Here is a 19,623-nt window from a genome sequence, read left to right as displayed (position 1 = left end):
TAAATTTTTACTGTGGTAAAATATACATAACTTTTAAAAATTTACAACTTTAATCATTTTTTTGTTATTATAAAATATATTTTCTTTGTTTTATAATATATCCTTGTAGCTGATTTTATACAGAATAGTTTGTACCTCTTACCCCTATGTTGCCTGTCCCCCATTCCCTCTCAACACGTCATATTTTATCACCTTTTCCTCAGATTTTGGGGCTGTTGTTTCAATTTTGGTTGTGGAGCTCAACTTCCATATCACCCAATTCCTCCATCCATACTTCACACCATAGCCAAAGCACATTAAAAAAATGCAAGACAGTTTATGTCCTTCAATGTTTTCCATTGCGTTTAGAATAAAACAGGGTCCTTATCAGGATCTGTAAGGCCCTGCATTATCTATGCCCTGTTTCCCCCTCAAAGTCATCTTACTAGCCTTTAACCACTAAATTCCAATCTTACTAGCCATCTGTCTGTTCCTAGAATATGCCTGGCTCTCTTCTCACCTCAGTGCTTTTGCCGCTTCTGTTCCTTTTGCCTGGAATTCCCTTCTAATGGCTCCTGTCAGGGTGGGGTTGCTCCTTCTAATCCTTCATGTCTTAGTTTACATTGCCACTTAACATAAGTCTCCCTTGTAATTTTTTCTTTTTAATCACAGCACTGTATTGATGTTCTTTATAGCAGTTTTTACTAACTGTGTGACCTTGGACAGATTATTAGGTTCTCCCTGTCTTCAATGCTTCATCTGCAAATCAGGGTAATAATTGTACCAACCTCAGGGGTTGTTGTGAGCAATCAACAAGGCAGAGCACTTAATAGTGCTTGGCATATATAAAACTTTGCTAACTGATAATTACTTGTATTATTTTTATTAGGTTATTTTTCTGTTTTCACCACTAGACAGTAAACTCCAAAAGTAGAGGGATCTTGCTGTCCTATTCTCAGTGTATCCCAGGACCTGGCCCAGTGCCTGGCACATAGTAAGTGCTCACAAAATATTAATTGAACAAATATATGTTGAATAAATAAATGAGTGGCAGGTCCTACCTCCGTGGTAGCTTTGACTCTGGACTAGACTCTGCCAGTTTGTTTCCAGAATTCAGTGGCCTCCTTTCTAAGGCTGCCAGATTCAGCAAAGAAAAATACACGATCCCAGTTAAATTGGAATTTCTGTCTTTTATCTGGCAACCCTACTTCCCTCACTACCACCTTCACCCTTAATAAGCAACGCTTTCTCTCTCTCCTTCCCTCTCTCCCTGCCTTTCTCTTCCTCTTTCCTCCTCTCCTTTTATGTTTATTTGGCTATTTCCGTATATAGCTCTCAGTGTCAGAAGACCTTATCATCCTTAAATCTGGAAATGTCTGGTCCTTGAGAGCGCCATCTGTTTGAAGGACTAATGAGTCGCCTTTATTACTGGCCTACCAGTTCCCAGAGGGCTAAATTATCCACCTTCACCATCACAGGCTCCTTCTCAAGGGACTGCAACTCACCCTCTTCTCTCTGGATTCAGAACATGTTAAGTTAGGAACATAAATGTCCTTAATTCATTCTTGGAAATCCTCTACTTTATTATTTCCTTTTTAGACATCTTCCCTCCTAAATCCTGGCTTTGAAAGAGACCTACAGGAAAATTACCCAAACACAGCTCTGACCCTGAGAACTTTACTTTCCCAGTTGACCAGGCAGAGAGTTTGACAAGGCTCTGCAGAAGAGCTGACAAGTACCAACTCAATGCCATGTTGTCATTCCCCACCTCCCAGCATCATCCCGGTTCAGAACATGGCAAGTTACTTGGTGCTTTAGCCAGGAACACCCTGGATCACTTATATTAACATGCTTGGTTCTAGCTTACACTAAGGTAGTTGGAAGGAGAACTAACCACTTGACCTTTCAGGAGGTAAATAATATATTTGCAATAAAATGTGTTGGAGAAACCATGGCAGTCACTCTTAATGGTGTGTCAATATACACGTAAGGCTGTGTGTGAAAATAGGGTCATGGGAGTTACTTCTTGGCAGTGTAACACACCTGTTTGACTGGAATCTGCATCCAGAAAAGGTACCCTACTAAACACTTGGCTCTCTTTCTGTAGTGGAAGAAGCATGAGCATCAGAGTCTGACTGAATAAAACACTGATCCCAAATCTACCACATACTAACCATGTAAACCTGGCTACGTTGCTTCATAGCTCTGAGACTCAGTTTCCTTGTCTATGAAATGAAGATACTACCACTTATAGTAGAAGATCGTTGGAAGGTTTATAAATAGAAGGGCAGAGTATCTAGTACTTAGTGACTGGTTGATGGCCAGTAGTTAACTATGAATCATTTTTGGCACTTTTTCCTGTGTGTGGCTGTGCTGGTCATACCCAGGAGCAAATTTTGCTTCTCCAGGAGGAGCCTTTCCTTCTGGAGCTCTGCATCACCAGCGAGAGGTCATCTGCAAGAGGAGTCTGCTGTAAATACAAAAGTTCTATGTTCCTCTTCTGTTAAGAGCAGGGGGTCCAACCTAACCTAATCGCTGCTCACTTTGCTCTTGTGAGGCACTGGGAAATGTTCAGCATGTTAGATAGAAGAACAAAACTTAGATACCTGCCAAGATTATGTACAGCCTACCCAAGGAAAAAAAATTTTTTTTTAACTTTACAGCTTGTGATTGGAAAAGGACACAGGACAGCTGCTAACTGTTTTCCTTTCATCTCCACTTTTGGCATGTTCTTCTAATAGCTCTCCTGTCACACTCAGTCCGCAGTACAGTGGGAGCTAAACGAGTAGGACCGAGGAGTCCCCCCAATCCTATTCCCACCCCCTGCTCAGACTCAGCTGCTGGAAAAGACCATTTTAAGCATTTAATGTCCGCCCTACCCCTTTGGGAATGGCGTAACCCAGCTAGACACCACGCTTCAAAAGAGAGAGGCAAGTTGAAGCTTTGCAGTTAGTTAGGGAACATTTAGACTAGAAAAAACCCAGGTCCCTGCCAACCCTGATTCCATGATTCAGTGAACAGAAAGAACTGGAGCAGAGGAGGGAGGAATAGGTCAGATGGCTTTCCAAATGCTCTTCTATAAAGAGGGATTCATCATTGCTTAAACTCTGTAAAACCAAACATAAAAAATACTTTAGAACATTTGCTTTCAAATGTGAATTTCATATGGTTCAAAGTAAAATACAAACGGTTTAGGTCTAACCACGTTTTTTTTACTGAACCTTTTCTCTCCTGCACTAACCCCACTGGAGGCGGTGTCAGATGATAGTTATGAGAAAGACTCCTGTCAGCTATTGGGAGCAAGTTATTTAAGTACCTACCTCAGAGAGTTGTTGTGAGAATTAAATAAGGTAATATATCTAAGGCATTTAGAACAGAGCCTGGCACAAGAACTCAATACGTGTGCAATTTACTTTATGCTAACTTACACCAACTGCCATTAATGGGAAAATAGAAAGAAGACAATAGGTGTTCATATGCTTTATATTTTCGTGTGTATGTATCAGGAAAAAAGTAAGAACATACAAATAAGTTTTTTTCACATCAGCTTTTCTTCTTTCTTGTGTGAATTGTGGATTAACATCCTGAAAAACGAATAGTCTTCCTCTTTTGCCACTATGAAATTTTTGACCAGACAGTCTTTAATAAATATACATAATTCTAACACATGTTGCAAATGAATCATAATTTTAATTTATGATATCACCAAACCTTGCTCAATGCTTTAAGAAATGCATAACTGATCACTTAAATTCCCTTTCCCTCTCTCTCTCTGTAGCTTCAGAATAGATGTTTCAAAGGGGGAAAAGGCTTGAAAAATAAAAAGGAAAAAATTGGTTGTATAAAACTCATGATAATCATGTGAACTGTTAAATGCTAACCGTAAGAAACAAGTCTAAGATATAGTTTATTTATTCAAATATAGAACTTGCATATATATATAGATGATTTCTAACTTATTGCTCAGCGATGTGACATTTATTTGAATCAGTAATTCATGTGGTCTAAAAAATCTAGGAAACTTTCTTCATAAGCTAAAAACATGGAAATTTAGTTAAGTTGTGAACAAGAAATTCCACTGCAGTAGACAGGATATGTTAAAATGGAAGGCTAAGATAGAGATGTAAAAAATATACTACAGGGCTTCCCTGGTGGCGCAGTGGTTGAGAGTCCGCCTGCCGATGCAGAGGACATGGGTTCGTGCCCCGGTCCGGGAGGATCCCACATGCCACGGAGCGGCTGGGCCCGTGAGCCATGGCCGCTGAGCCTGCGCGTCCGGAGCTTTGGAAGAAGCACATCATTCATTATCTGATCACTTATGGTAACTCATGTTTCTGTCTGATAAACTAAATAAAGCTTTGTTCCAACACTGATAAGGGATTATAAATCTGGTATTTATCACAGTAGTTATTATCGTTATCATGCAGCAAAGACATACATTGCATTTACCTGTAAACTGATATCAAATTGACTCAAAATCTTTGTAGAAGCTTAAGGTAGCATGTTATTCCAAGAAAATCATATATAGTTTTATACCACTATGTTTTATACCACCATTTATGCTGTAAAAAAGCTATATTAAAAATAAACTAAAATATGTTTTTCCATGTGTGAATTTGCAAGATCGTGGTATCATTCATTCTACTACCGAAATATTCTATTTTAAATATTTAAGGCCACACAAACTGTAAAGAAGAATCTAATTTAGTTAATTATAGAGCAAAAGAAATCTCCTCCAATCAATAGTATCTTACTGATTTTTTTCAGTCTTGAACTGAAGAGAATAAATAACATCCAACTCAAGCTTATAATAAGAAGAAACCAGTTCTCTCTGGTCCTTAAATATGTTTCCTTAGCATTTTATATAATATGCAATGTGAAGGAAAGGCTTCTAAATGAATGTGATATGACATTAAGGTTATGAAAACGAGAACTTTGCAAGCTGAAATTCTCAGGGACAGAAAAGATCAGCAGAGATACTTCTGAGAAATGATTTCAATAAATAGCTATTCTACTTCAAATGGATCATTAAGTACGAAGCACTGCTTTTTATTCTACTTGGTCATCTTATTAGTTTATCACAGTTGAAAAAATCCAATACATAAGATATTCTCCCCATGGTCATAGAAACTTCAGCTTTCAACTCTTAGTGCATAAAATATTACATTACTTTTCTTCATTCCATGACTTAAGAAAGCAACAAAGACGCCCTGGATTAGACATTTCCTGTCAGTGAAAAAACAGCTGTTCTAAGAACACTGCCTTGGAACTTCGATCCTTTTAGAAAGTCATTAACTAAACAACTTTACCTCCTGATTATTATTCCTTAAATGTCTGTGCCATGTGCCTGGTAGCATGCTAAGAATATAGTGAATAATTTCTCAATTGGACTTGTCATTTTGGTAGCATAGATTTCTAGCCCCATAATGAAGAAACACTAATGAAAGCAGAACCAGCTACTAATTTGTTTTAATGACTGAAAAATTAGAAGAGAATTTGCTAAAGATTCTAAATTTAATGTTCATGAACTTTGACTAACAGGAACATCAGTTATGTCCTGAGAATGATTCATGAGTTTGTTTGCCTGCCTGTTTTGATTCCCTGTCACATCCTCGTTATTGCCCCATTTATGTGATTCAACTACAGTTTTCATGTCTTTGACTGTAGAGAGGCGCTGTCTAATAGAACATTCTATGATGACAGAAATGTTCTATATTTGCATTATCCAATATGTAGCCACCAGCCACATGTGGCCAATGAATCCTTGAAGTCAGGATTGAAAAGAATCAACTAGATACGGCAATTGAGAGGTCATTCTTAACATTTCATGGAGAAGTTCTATGGAGTTAATGGGAGTAAAAGCCTATTGGGGTGGGTTGAGGAGTAAATGGGAGATGAACAAATAGAGACATCATGTGTACAAGGAGATAAGGGGGTAGAGAGTGCAGTGTGATAGGTGGTTAGGACAGACCTGATAGAACTCTACTCCAGACACCACTGATCTGACAGTCGCGTGAAAAATGGATGGAAGAAAGAGAAAGCTAGACTGTATGTTCAGCTTTTATTGAGAAAAAAAGGAATTAAGCTGAGATTTTCTAACATTCAGTGAAGGCAAATGATAATAAGAGAGTAAACTGTAGCTCCCTAGAAAGAATGGAAATTTTTATTGTCCTCGATAGCACAGCTGTTACCCAAGTACAAGCAAAATGGTTAGCTGCAAGATTTGAAACATGTGATTTTTCTCTGAAAATCTGTGAGAATCCATGATACTACAAAAACAAGGTATTCTCTGATTTCTCCTTATAAGAAATTTTGTAAGTTCCTAGTACTGAGATTGATTTGTCAAAAAAAAATGCATTCTTGCACTTCTCTATAATTACTCCTTAAAACAATTTAAGTTACAAGTTCTGAAACACTAAAATGTAGTTTCAAATTATACAATCTCTATTTACATCGAACGATACTAATCAAAAATTGGGCATGACTGAAATCATAGCATTTTAGAACTGAATGGGTGTTTGTTAAACGGCTTCATTTTATGGGTGAGGACCACAAGGCTCAGAAACAATATATGACTTAGCCATGTTTACCCAGATAAGACCTGGACCCAGGTCTTTAGACTCCAAGCCTGGTGTTATTTTGAAAAAAGACTGGCTAGATGATGCACCAGGACATTTTTGCTATCCCTATATATTACAATAAGAAAGAAAATAGAAAATTTCCAATGGAATACCTCACTGGGGCCAGTGAATCCTTTTCTTTACATTTCCACAACTATGACCATTTCCTCTTGGGCACATTCTCACCATTTGCATTGTGCGTTTCACAGTTTTCGCTCATTTTTCAAAAGTGTTTGGTAATTGTCCTGTATGCTAGGATATTTGACCCAAAGAGAAGTTGTCTAACTTCCCTACAGTTCTTCAAAATGTTTCCTCACTTACTGAAGATAGATAAGGTGGTGGTTTAGAGGAAGAACAGTGGTCTCTAAAGTTTAAATATTTTTTAATGTGTATTTTTTGTTGTTCATTTTTTTTTAAAACATCATTATTGGAGTATAATTGCTTTACAATAGTGTGTTAGTTTCTGCTTTATAACAAAGTGAATCAATTATACATATACATACCTCCCCATATCCCCTCTGTCTTGCGTATCCCTCCCTCCCACCCTCCTTATCCCACCCCTGTAGGTGGTCACAAAGCTCCGAGCTGATTTCCCTGTGCTATGCGGCTGCTTCCCACTAGCTATCTATTTTACATTTGGTAGTGTATATATGTCCATGCCACTTTCTCACTTTCTCCCAGCTTACACCTCCCCCTCCCCATATCCTCAAGACCATTCTCTAATATGTCTGCATCTTTATATCTTTATTCCCCTCTTGCCCCAGGTTCTTTTTTTCTTTTTTCAAATTAAAATTGACCATTTTATTTATTTACTTTTTAACATTTTTTTAACATCTTTATTGTAGTATAATCGCTTTACAATGGTGTGTTAGTTTCTGCTTTATAACAAAGTGAATCAGTTATACATAAACATATGTCCCCATACCTCTTCCCTCTTGCATCTCCCTCCCTCCCACCCTCCCTATCCCACCCCTCTAGGTGGTCAAAAAGCACCGAGCTGATCTCCCTGTGCTATGTGGCTGCTTCACACTAGCATTCTGTTTTACGTTTGGTAGTGTATGTATGTTCATTCAACTCTCTCACTTTGTCGGAGCTTACCCTTCCCCCTCGCTGTGTCCTCAAGTCCATTCTCTAGTAGGTCTGCATCTTTATTCCTGTCTTGCACCTAGATTCTTCATGACCTTTTTTTTTCTTTTTTTAGATGCCATATATATGTGCTATTTCTTTTTCTCTTTCTGACTTACTTCACTCTGTAACAGTCTCTAGGTCCATCCACCTCACTACAAATAACTCAGTTTCGTTCCTTCTTATGGCTGAGTAATATTCCCTTGTATATATGTGCCACATCTTCTTCATTCATTCATCTATTGATGAACACTTCGGTTGATTCCACGTCCTGGCTATTGTAAATAGAGCTGCAATGAACATTGTGGTACATGACTCTTTTTGAATTATGGTTTTTTCAGGGTATATGCCCAGTAGGGGGATTGCTTGGTTGTATGGTAGTTCTATTTTTAGTTTTTTAAGGAACCTCCATACTGTTCTCCATAATGGCTGTATCAATTTCCATTCCCACCAACACTGCAAGAGGGTTCCCTTTTCTCTACACCCTCTCCAGCATTTAGTGTTTGTAGATTTTTTGATGATGGCCATTCTGACCAGTGTGAGATGATATCTCATGGTAGTTTTGATTTGAATTTCTCTAATGATTAATGATGTTGAGCATTCTTTCATGTGTCTGTTGCAATCTGTATATCTTCTTCGCAGAAATGTCTATTTAGGTCTTCTGCCCATTTTTAGATTGGGTTGTTTGTTTTTTTAATATTGAGCTGCATGAGCTTCTTGTAAATTTTGGAGATTAATCCTTTGTCCATTGCTTTGTTTGCAAATATTTTCTCCTATTCTGAGGGTTGTCTTTTTGTCTTGTTTATGGTTTCCTATGCTGTGCAACAGTTCTTAAGTTTCATTAGGTCCCATTTGTTTATTTTTGTTTTCATTTCCATTGCTCTAGGAGGTGGGTCAAAAAGGATCTTGCTGTGATTTATGTCATAGAGTGTTCTGCCTATGTTTTCCTCTAAGAGTTTGATAGTGTCTGGCCTTACATTTAGGTCTTTAATCCATTTTGAGTTTATTTTTGTGTATGGTGTTAGGGAGTGTTGTAATTTCATTCTTTTATATGTAGCTGTCCAGTTTTCCCAGCACCACTTATTGAAGAGGCTGTCTTTTCTCCACTGTATACTTTTGCCTCCTTTATCAAAGATAAGGTGACCGTATGTGTGTGGGTTTATCTCTGGGCTTTCTCTCCTGTTCCGTGGATCTATATTTCTGTTTCTCTGCCAGTACCATACTGTCATGATTACTGTAGCTTTGTAGTAAGTCTGAAGTCAGGAAGTCTGATTCCTCCAGCTCCGTTTTTCTTTCCCAAGATTGCTTTGGCTATTCGGGGTCTCTTGTGTTTCCTTACAAATTGTGAAATTTTTTGTTCTATTTCTGTGAAAAATGCCAGTGGTAGTTTCATAGGGATTGCATTGAATCTGTAGATTCCTTTGGGTAGTAGAGTCATTTTCACAATGTTGATTCTTCCCATCCAAGAACATGGTATATCTCTCCATCTATTTGTATCATCTTTAATTTCTTTCATCAGTGTCTTATAATTTTTGCATACAGGTCTTTGTCTTCCTCGGTAGGTTTATTCCTAGATATTTTATTCTTTTTGTTGCAATGGTAAATGAGAGTGTTTTCTTAATTTCACTTTCAGATTTTTCATCATTAGTGTATAGGAATGCAAGAGATTTCTGTGCATTAATGTTGTATCCTGCTACTTTACCAAATTCATTGATTAGCTCTAGTAGTTTTCTGGTAGCATCTTTAGGATTCTCTATGTATAGTATCATGTCATCTGCAAACAGTGACAGCTTTACTTCTTCTTTTCCAATTTGGATTCCTTTTATTTCTTTTTCTTCTCTGACTGCTGTGGCTAAAACTTCCAAAATTATGTTGAATAATAGTGGGCAACCTTCTCTTGTTCCTGATCTTAGTGGAAATGGTTTCAGTTTTTCACCATTGAGTATGATGTTGGCTGTGGGTTTGTCATATATGGCCTTTATTATGTTGAGGATAGTTCCCTCTATGCCTACTTTCTGGAGGGTTTTTATCATAAATGGGTGTTGAATTTTGTCGAAAGCTTTTTCTGCATCTATTGAGATGATCATATGGTTTTTCTCCTTCAATTTGTTAACATGGTGTATCATGTTGATTGATTTGCATATATGAAGAAGCCTTGCATTCCTGGGATAAACCCCACTTGATCATAGTGTATGATCCTTTTAATGTGCTGTTGGATTCTGTTTGCTAGTATTTTGTTGAGGATTTTTGCATCTATGTTATCACTGATATTGGCCTGTAGTTTTGTGACAGCTTTGTCTGGTTTTGATATCAGAGTGATGGTAGCCTCGTAGAATGAGTTTGGGAGTCTTCCTCCCTCTGCTATATTTTGGAAGAGTTTGAGAAGCATAGGTGTTAGCTCTTCTCTAAATGTTTGATAGAATTTGCCTGTGAAGCCATCTGGTCTTGGGCTTTTGTTTGTTAGAAGATATTTAATCACAGTTTCAATTTCAGTGCTTGTGATTGGTCTGTTCATATTTTCTATTTCTTCCTGGTTCAGTCTCGGAAGGTTCTGCATTTCTAAGAATTTGTCCATTTCTTCTAGGTTGTCCATTTTATTGGCATATAGTTGCTTGTAGTAATCTCTCATGATCCTTTGTATTTCTCCAGTGTCAGTTGTTACTTCTCCTTTTTCATTTCTAATTCTATTGATCTGATTCTTCTCCCTTTTTTTCTTGATGAGTCTGGCTAATGGTTTATCAATTTTGTTTATCTTCTCAAAGAACCAGCATTTAGTTTTATTGATCTTTGCTATCGTTTCCTTCATTTCTTGTTCCTTTATTTCTTATCTGATCTTTATGATTTCTTTCCTTCGTGATCTGTGGGGGGTTTTTGTTTTCTCTCTCTTAATTGCTTTTGGTGTAAGGTTAGGTTGTTTATTTTAGATGTTTCTTGTCTCTTAAGGTAGGATTGTATTGCTATAAACTTCCCTCTTTGAACTGCTTTTGCTGTATCCCATAGGTTTTGGGTCATAGTGATTTCATTCTCATTTGTTTCTAGGTATTTTTTGATTTCCTCTCTGATTTTTTCAGTGATCTCTTGGTTATTAAGTAGTGTGTTGTTTAGCCTCCATGTGTTTATATTTCTTACAGATTTTTTCCTGTAATTGATATCAAGGCTCATAGCGTTGTGGTCAGAAAAGATATCTGATATGATTTCAAGTTTCTTAAATTCACCAAGGCTTGATTTGTGACCCAAAATATGATCTATCCTGGAGAATGTTCCATGAGCACTTGAGAAGAATGTGTATTCTATTGTTTTTGGATGGAATGTCCTATAAATGTCAATTGAGTCGATCTTGTTTAATGTATCATTTAAAGCTTGTGTTTCCTTATTTATTTTCATTTTGGATGATCTGTCCATTGGTGAAAGTGTGGTGTTAAAGTCCCCTACTATGATTGTGTTACTACCGATTTTCCCTTTTATGGCTGTTAGCATTTGCCTTATGTATTGAGGTGCTCCTATGTTGGGTGCATAAATATTTACAATTGTTATAACTTCTTCCTGGATTGGTCCCGTGATCATTATGTAGTGTCCCTCTTTTTCTATTGTAATAGTCATTGTTTTAAAGTCAATTTTGTCTGATATGAGAATTGCTACTCCAGCTTTCTTTTGATTTCCATTTGCATGGAATTTCTTTTCCCATCCCCTCACTTTCAGTCTGTATGTGTCCCTAGGCCTGAAGTGGGTCTCTTGTAGACAGCATATATATGGGTCTTGTTTTTGTATCCATGCAGCCAATCTATGTCTTTTGGTTGGAGCATTTAATCCATTTACATTTAAGGTAATTATCGATATGTATGTTCCTCTTACCATTTTCTTAATTGTTTTGGGTTTGTTATTGTAGGTCTTTTCCTTCCCTTGTGTTTCCTGCATAGAGAAGTTCCTTTAGCATTTGTTGTAAAGCCGGTTTCACGGTGCTGAATTCTCTTAGCTTTTGCTTGTCTGTAAAGGTCTTAATTTCTCCATGAAACCTGTATGAGATCCTTGCTGGGTAGAGTAATCTTGGTTGTAGGTTTTTCCCTTTCATCACTTTAAATATGTCCTGCCACTCCCTTCTGGCTTGCAGAGTTTCTGCTGAAAGATCAGCTGTTAACCTTACGGGAATTCCCTTGTATGTTATTTGTTGTTTTGCCCTTGCTGCTTTTAATATTTTTCTGTGTATTTAATTTTTGATAGTTTGATTAATATGTGTCTTGGCGTGTTTCTCCTTGGATTTATCCTGTTTGGGATTCTCTGTGCTTCCTGGACTTCATTAACTATTTCCTTTCCCATATTAGGGAAGTTTTCAACTTTAATCTCTTCAAATATTTTCTCAATCCCTTTCTTTTTCTCTTCTTCTTCTGGGACCCCTATAATTCAAATGTTGGTGTGTTTAATGTTGTCCCAGAGGTCTCTGAGACTGTCCTCAATTCTTTTCATTCTTTTTTCTGTATTCTGCTCTGCAGTAGTTATTGCCACTATTTTATCTTCCAGGTCACTTATCCGTTCTTCTGCCTCCGTTATTCTGCTATTGATCCCTTCTAGAGAATTTTTAATTTCATTCATTGTGTTGTTAATCACTGTTTGTTTGCTCTTTAGTTCTTCTAGGTCCTTGTTAAACATTTCTTGTGTATTCTCCATTCTATTTCCAAGATTTTGGATCATCTTTACTGTCATTATTCTGAATTCTTTTTCAGGTAGACTGCCTATTTCCTCTTCATTTGTTAGGTCTGGTGGGTTTTTGCCTTGCTCCTTCACCTACTGTGTGTTTCTCTGTCTTCTCATTTTGCTTAACTTACTGTGTTTGGGGGTCTCCTTTTCGCCGGCTGCAGGTTCTTAGTTCCCATTGTTTTTGGTGTCTGTCTCCAGTGGCTAAGATTGGTTCAGTGGGTTGTGTAGGCTTCCTGGTGGAGAGGACTAGTGCCTGTGTTCTGGTGGATGAGGCTGGATCTTGTCTTTCTGGTGGGCCAGTCCATGTCTGGAGATGTGTTTGAGCATGTCTGTGGCCTTTTTATGATTTTAGGCAGCCTCTGTGCTAATGGATAGGGTTCTGTTCCTGTCTTGCTAGTTGTTTGGCATAGGGTGTCCATCACTGTAGCTTGCTGGTCGTTGAGTGGAGCTGGGTCTTGGCGTTGAGATGGAGATCTCTGGGAGATTTTTGCCATTTGATATTATGTGGAGCTGGGAGGTCTCTGGTGGACCAGTGTCCTGAACTTGGTTCTCCCACCTCAGTGGCACAGCCCTGATGCCTGGCTGGAGCACCAGGAGCCTGTCCTCCACACGGCTCAGAATAAAAGGGAGGAAAAAAAGAAAGAAAGAAAGAAAGAAGAAGATAAAATAAAATAAATTAAAATAAAATAAAATAACGTTATTAAAATAAAAAATAATTATTAAGAAAAAAGTATTTTTATGTGAAAAATAATAAAACAGACAGGCAGAACCCTAGGACAAATGGTAAAAGCAAAGCTATACATACAAAATCACACACAGAAGCATACACATACACACCCACAAAAAGAGAAAAAGGGAAAAAATATATATATATATCGTTGCTCCCAAAGTCCACCTCCTCCATTTGGGATGATTCGTTGTCTATTCAGGTATTCCACAGATGCAGGGTACATCAAGTTGATTGTGGAGCTTTAATCCGCTGCTTCTGAGGCTGCTGGGAGAAATTTCCCTTTCTCTTCTTTGTTCGCACAGCTCCGGGGTTTCAGCTTTGGATTTGGACCCGTCTTTGCGTGTAGGTCGCCTGAGGCCGTCTGTTCTTCGCTCAGCCAGGACGGGGTTAAAGGAGCAGCTTATTCGGGGTTCCGGCTCACTCAGGCTGGGGGGAGGGAGGGGAACGGATGCGGGGCGACCCTGCGGCAGCAGAGGCCGGCGTGACGTTGCACCTGCCTGAGGCGCGCCGTGCGTTCTCCCGGGGAAGTTGTCCCTGGATCCCGGGACCCTGGCAGTGGCGGGCTGCACAGGCTCCCCGCAAGGGGGGTGTGGACAGTGACCTGTGCTTGCACACAGGATTCTTGGTGGCTGCAGCAGCAGCCTTAGCATCTCATACCCGTCTCTGGGGTTCGCGCTGATAGCTGCGGCTCTCGCCTGTCTCTGGAGCTCATTTAAGCGGTGCTCTTAATCCCCTCTCATCGATCACCAGGAAACAGAGGGAAGAAAAAGTCTCTTGCCTCTTTGGCAGCTCCAGACTTTTTCCCGGACTCCCTCCCGGCTAGCCATGGTGCACTAACCCCTTCAGGCTGTGTTCACGCCGCCAACCCCAGTCCTCTCCCCGGCGTCTGACCTCTGAAGCCCGAGCGTCAGCTCCCAGCCCCCGCCCATCCCAGCGGGTGATCAGACAAGCCTCTCGGCCTGGTGAGTGCTGGTCGGCACCGATCCTCTGTGCGGGAATCTCTCCTCTTTGTCCTCCGCACCCCTGTTGCTGCAGTCTCCTCCGCGGCCCTGAAGCTTCCCTCCCACCTCCGCCACCCGCAGTATGGCCCCGAAGCTCCCCACCCACCTCCACCACCCGCAGTATCCGCCCGCAAAGGGGCTTCCTAGTGTGTGGAAACCTTTCCTCCTTCACAGCTCCCTCCCACTGGTGCAGGTCCCGACCCTATTCTTTTGTCTCTTTTTTTTCTTTTGCCTTACCCAGGTACGTGGGGAGTTTCTTGCCTTTGGGGAGGTCTGATGTCTTCTACCAGCATTCAGTAGGTGTTCTGTAGTAGTTGTTCCACATGTATATGTATTTCTGATGTATCTGTGGAGAGGAAGGTGATCTCCACGACTTACTATTCCGCCATCTTGAAGCTCCTCTGCCCCTAGGTTCTTCATGACCTTTTTTTTTTTTAGATTCCATATATATGTGTTAGCATACTGTGTTTGTTTTTCTCTTTCTGCCTTACTTCACTCTGTATGACAGACTCTAGGTCCATCCACCTCACTACAAATAACTCAATTTCATTTCCTTTTATGACTGAGTAATATTCCATTGTATATATGTGCCACATCTTCTTTATCCATTCATCTGTTGATGGACACTTAGGTTGCTTCCATGTCCTGGTTATTGTAAATAGAGCTGCAATGAACGTTTTAGTACATGACTCTTTTTGAATTATGGTTTTTGCAGGGTATATGCCCAGTGGGATTGCTGGGTTGTATGGTAGTTCTATTTTTAGTTTCTTAGGGAACCTCCATACTGTTCTCCATAGTGGCTGTATCAGTTTACATTCCCACCAATAGTGCAAGAGGGTTCCCTTTTCTCCACACCCTCTCCAGCATTTTTGTTTATAGATTTTTTGATGACAGCCATTCTGACCAGTGTGACGTGATACCTAATGGTAGTTTTGATTTGCATTTCTCTAATGATTAGTGATGTTGAGCATCCTTTCGTGTGTTTGTTGGCAATCTGTATATCTTCTTTGGAGAAATGTCTGTTTAGGTCTTCTGCCGATTTTTGGATTGGGTTGTTTGTTTTTTGATTTTGAGCTGCTTGTAAATTTTGGAGATTAATCCTTTGTCAGTTGCTTCATTTGCAAATATTCTCTCCCATTCTGAGGGTTGTCTTTCGTATTGTTTATGATTTAAGGATTAATTTTTTTAAATCATTTTAGTATTCAAACACTGAAATCAAGTTTTCAGTATTACCTATAGATAGTAGCTAAATCAGACTATAGCATCCTGGTGTGTTTTGTGTTTGTGTAAAGAACCCAGGTTCTATATTTTGTATATGCTTAAGTTGTGGACTGGTAATTTAGCCAGTGGAAAACCAGATAATGATCTAATACATAGGTGGCCAAAGTTTTTTGTTTTTGTTTTTTAAGGGCCTTTTAACTCCTTTGGAAAACCCCTTAAAGAGTGAAAGTCAAATACAGAACGGCATCATATATCCCACTCATGACACACTAGTCCATTTCTGAAAATAATAACGCTTTCTCAAAATGAAGTCATTTATATCCTTAGCCATGCCCTATTGTGTGCACTGAGTACTTTCTGAGAGCAGTGTTTCCTGTGGCATACTCCCAAGACTGGCTTATTTGTTAGTATTAGGCTTTTATTATCATGCTGCTCTACCTGCGTAGTTCTGCCTTCTCCAAGGTGGCCAGAGTAGCTTAAGCACAGGAATGTTACTATGCGTAGGTGGAATGTTTTTGTCTGGTGAGCGCCCATTGTAAATCCCTAGCTATGATGCCATTCTAATGACTTTAATCTTTCTAAGAACAGCCAATTCATCCATTTATAACATAGTCCGATATTAAATTGTTTACATTCATCTGTTCTGTGCCAGTCCAGGGAAAGACATTAGTCTTTGCACCATAGTAAACTGGCCCCTCCTCCTTTACTTTCTCAGGAAAAGGCATCACGGTCCACCCCTACTGCTGAAGCCTGGAACTGATGTGTATTCTGAGTTTCTCCATCATTCTGTGCATTCAATCACCAAGTCAAACTTCTTGATAGTTTTCAGATCCACTCACTTCTTTCAGTCTCCTGTGACCACTACCTTAGTCTAAGCCCACATCATCTATAGAACAACTACTGTGGTCTTCTAATGGTCTCCATGCTCCCATGATTGCCCTTTCCAGTTCATTCTCTTTTGCTTTAAATATTCATCAGTACCCACTGCTCTCCATAAATAGGTATTCTGTAATTTCTATTCATAAGTGTTTTTATTTCACACATTAGTAGGACAGACTTTGACTTGTCCATAGAAAGCAGTGATCTGAATTCTTGAACTTCTCTATAGATTTATTTAAAGGGAAACTCTAGCTTGCAAGCTCCAAAAGACTAAAATTTAGGGACAAAATAAGCCATTTATAGATTTCTGTGTTACAGGGAGTTCCCTGGCAGTTCAGTGGTTAGGACTCCACCCTCTTATTGCTGAGGGCCCAGGTTTGATCCCTCGTCAGGGCACTAAAATCCCACAAGCCTCATGGCACAGCCAAAATAAATAAATTTCTGTGTTGGAATATTAATCAGAGGTCAAGAAATCATTGAAATCAGAGAGTATCAGGACTAGACTGATCCTTGGAGATTATGTGGCTCAACCTCATCATTTTATAGGTAAGGAAACTGTGGCCCAGCCACAGAAAACAAATTGATCCTTCTAAATATGGAATCTCATCATGTAACTCCTTTTCTTAAAATCCGTCCAGGCTTCCCATTATGGTCAAGATGAAGTCTAAATTCCTCAGCGAGGCATACAACGTCTGTATAGTCTGGCCTTTCCTTATCTTTCCAGACTTACCTTTTGCTCCTCTCTCCAACTTATCCTAGAACTTGATGTTTCCAAGTAAACTGTGTTCTTTCTTACCCACACGACATTGCACATAATTTCTCCTAGTCCTTCCCATTTTGAATGCTAAATCCAAACCATCCTTCAGACATCTGATTAGACATCATCTCCCCTGCAAACATATCCCAGATCCCCTCTACACTACCAAGCATGTGTCACCATCATAGCATATTCACAGCATCCTAACTGCCTTTGAACAATCTGTTTCCATCACTGGACTGGAAGGAATAGAGAGTTGAGGGCAGGGACCTGCATCTTACTCATTGTTCTGTCCTCACATCTTGATCAGGTATCTGACATCCAATATTTAAGATTAATTATTAATTCTCTTTTAACTTGCCTAGTATACTTCAATTATTCCATCAGCTCTTCTTACAAAATCTATTTTCAGAGGGAAAAAAAACTTGTTCATTCACCTCAATGCATAGGTCACTGATAGTTTTAAATGACAACTCTTCCTAGAAGCATATACATTTTTAGGGGAACAAGGTTTTGAGTCACAGGAATGAATTCCCAATGCAGATAATCCAACCATAAATAGTAAGCCATGAGAGTATTTGTGATGGAAAGAAAACTTTCCCAGAACCTTCAACACAGTCATATAGGTGATCTACTCTCACCTCACCCTCACAGAAGAATGACTCTATGTTTTTGTCTATAAAAATCAGATCACTTGTTGGTTATTTTTTTCTGTATTAAGAAAATCATTGTTTACCCACAGTAAAAATGCCTGATTTAATTTATAACATTTCTGGTTTTGTTTCAGGGAAGCAATGTTATGGAAGATCAAGATCTGTTGGAAATTGGAATCCTTAATTCTGGGCACAGACAAAGAATTCTACAGGCAATCCAGCTCCTTCCAAAGGTAAGCCATGCTTTATTACCTTAGCCCTGAATATAGTCCCAGTGGTTTTAAGTCCAGGTGTGCAAGGGGTATTAGGATTTAGGACAATATGTCTGCATATTGATGCAACTCCTCAAAGCAGGTCTTCTTAGTCCAGCTAAACATTCAGACTCATAAGACTACTATGAGCCACAGTAGAGCTATCAAGAAAGATATAATACAGGAAATGCCACTGGCTAGCAGGGCAGCTTGAGAGTTTTTCTTCAGTGGGATTCTTTATGTCAGTACAAACATCAGTCCATGCCCCCCAGGTGACAGATCAGGTGCAAGAAGACAAGATCAATATAGGGTGGGTACAAGAACGTTCCTGGATCAGAAGCCTCATGCCCTTAAAGGCTCATCTCTTGTAATAACTCCATAGCCCTAGCCTCCAGGGACAAGGAACCTGCCTAATCACAAGTCATCACTCAGGGAAGTCCAAAATATCGCATCCCCATCAGGTATTTGTAGTTCATGTATAAATCTTCCCAGTCCAGATGCAATTTACCAACCAGGCATCATTTTAACTTTAAGTAGTATGTTACCTAGCAACAGAGTTAACCTTCTGTTTCCAGATGAGGTTTCATAAGAGCCTAAAACAACTGGTCTTCAGGATATGTAGGATTTTAATTGGTAAGGAAAGGGAAAGGCATTTCAGGGGCCAGCAGGAATCACATAGATAGAGGTACAGTCCAGGCAACAAACTGCCAGAAGCATTAGGGGAAGAGCGATACTCGTGTGGTTTAAAATCCAGTGGGATTTGCACAACACTGTGAATGTACTTAATGCCGCTGAAGTGTATACTTCAGGATGGTTTAAGGTGGCAAATTTTACATTTTGTTATTTCACCATGGTTTAAAAAATAATTTTTAAAAAAAGAAGAAAAAATCCAATGTGATTAAAACAATTTGGAGTCAGAGTTAAAACAGAAAAAGTAAGTTGGGTCAGGTTGGTATCAGGCTAAGGAATTTGAAATTTATTCTGTAAGCACAGGGGAATGGACATGACTAGACTGCTTTAGGCCAGTTAATTCTGAAGACTGTATACAAGAGGAATTAGAAGGAGGGAATGTTGAAGTTGGGTCATACACTTGGAAAAAGATTCAGGGGGCAAGAGTGGAGGCAGGGTAGCAGATGGACGGCAATAGATGCACCTAAATATATGAATTTATTATATATTTTGTATTCTCCTCTGTGCTTTTCCTTTCTAAGGAGGCTATAATTTCTCCTTCTCAGAATGGGAAAGATAAATACTAACCACTGTTTCTAAGGAAGTGACATGATGAAATTTGCTGACAATGAACTGAGTTTCTACTGATAGAAACTTACCACTTTTGCAAATTCAAGGAAAGTCAAGCATACAAAGGAGTTTTAGTCATACAATTTTCTAAACTAAAAGAAAAAGAATAAAGCATCCTTAAAACTGTATCTGGAGGTAATTCTTATTAACATACTGTTCACCTCGCTACTTTTGTATCTTTACTTAGAATATTAGTTCCTCAGCAAGTTTTCTCCTCACTCTCAGCAAGGACTCCTGCACTGCTGTAACGCCAGAACCTGCCACAGTGCCTGCCCCCTAGGAGGCACTCAATAAATCAGTGAATGACTCCCCACTTGTCACAAATCTGCCTGCCATTTAAAGTTCAACTCAAACGGTTCTACATCACTTTTTTTGTGAAACTTCTCCTAAAGTGAAACCACTTCTCACCACCTTAG

At 39.2% G+C, this 19,623-nt stretch overlaps 1 protein-coding gene across 9 annotated transcripts in view; it reads left to right on the top strand.

Moving 5' to 3' along the window:
• ANKS1B (ankyrin repeat and sterile alpha motif domain containing 1B) overlaps positions 1-19,623 on the top strand; it is a 1,152,360-nt gene that overhangs the window by 791,171 nt on the left and 341,566 nt on the right. For all 9 annotated transcript variants that reach the window (XM_060025438.1, XM_060025440.1, XM_060025439.1 and 6 more), the window contains one exon: positions 17,792-17,890. In XM_060025438.1, the coding sequence (XP_059881421.1) occupies positions 17,792-17,890 (99 nt within the window). The remainder of the gene's footprint in view (positions 1-17,791; positions 17,891-19,623) is intronic.

This window comes from Delphinus delphis, chromosome 11 (assembly GCF_949987515.2).
Source record: "Delphinus delphis chromosome 11, mDelDel1.2, whole genome shotgun sequence".
Lineage (NCBI taxonomy): Eukaryota > Metazoa > Chordata > Mammalia > Artiodactyla > Delphinidae > Delphinus > Delphinus delphis.
This window is presented reverse-complemented; position numbering and strand designations above follow the sequence as displayed.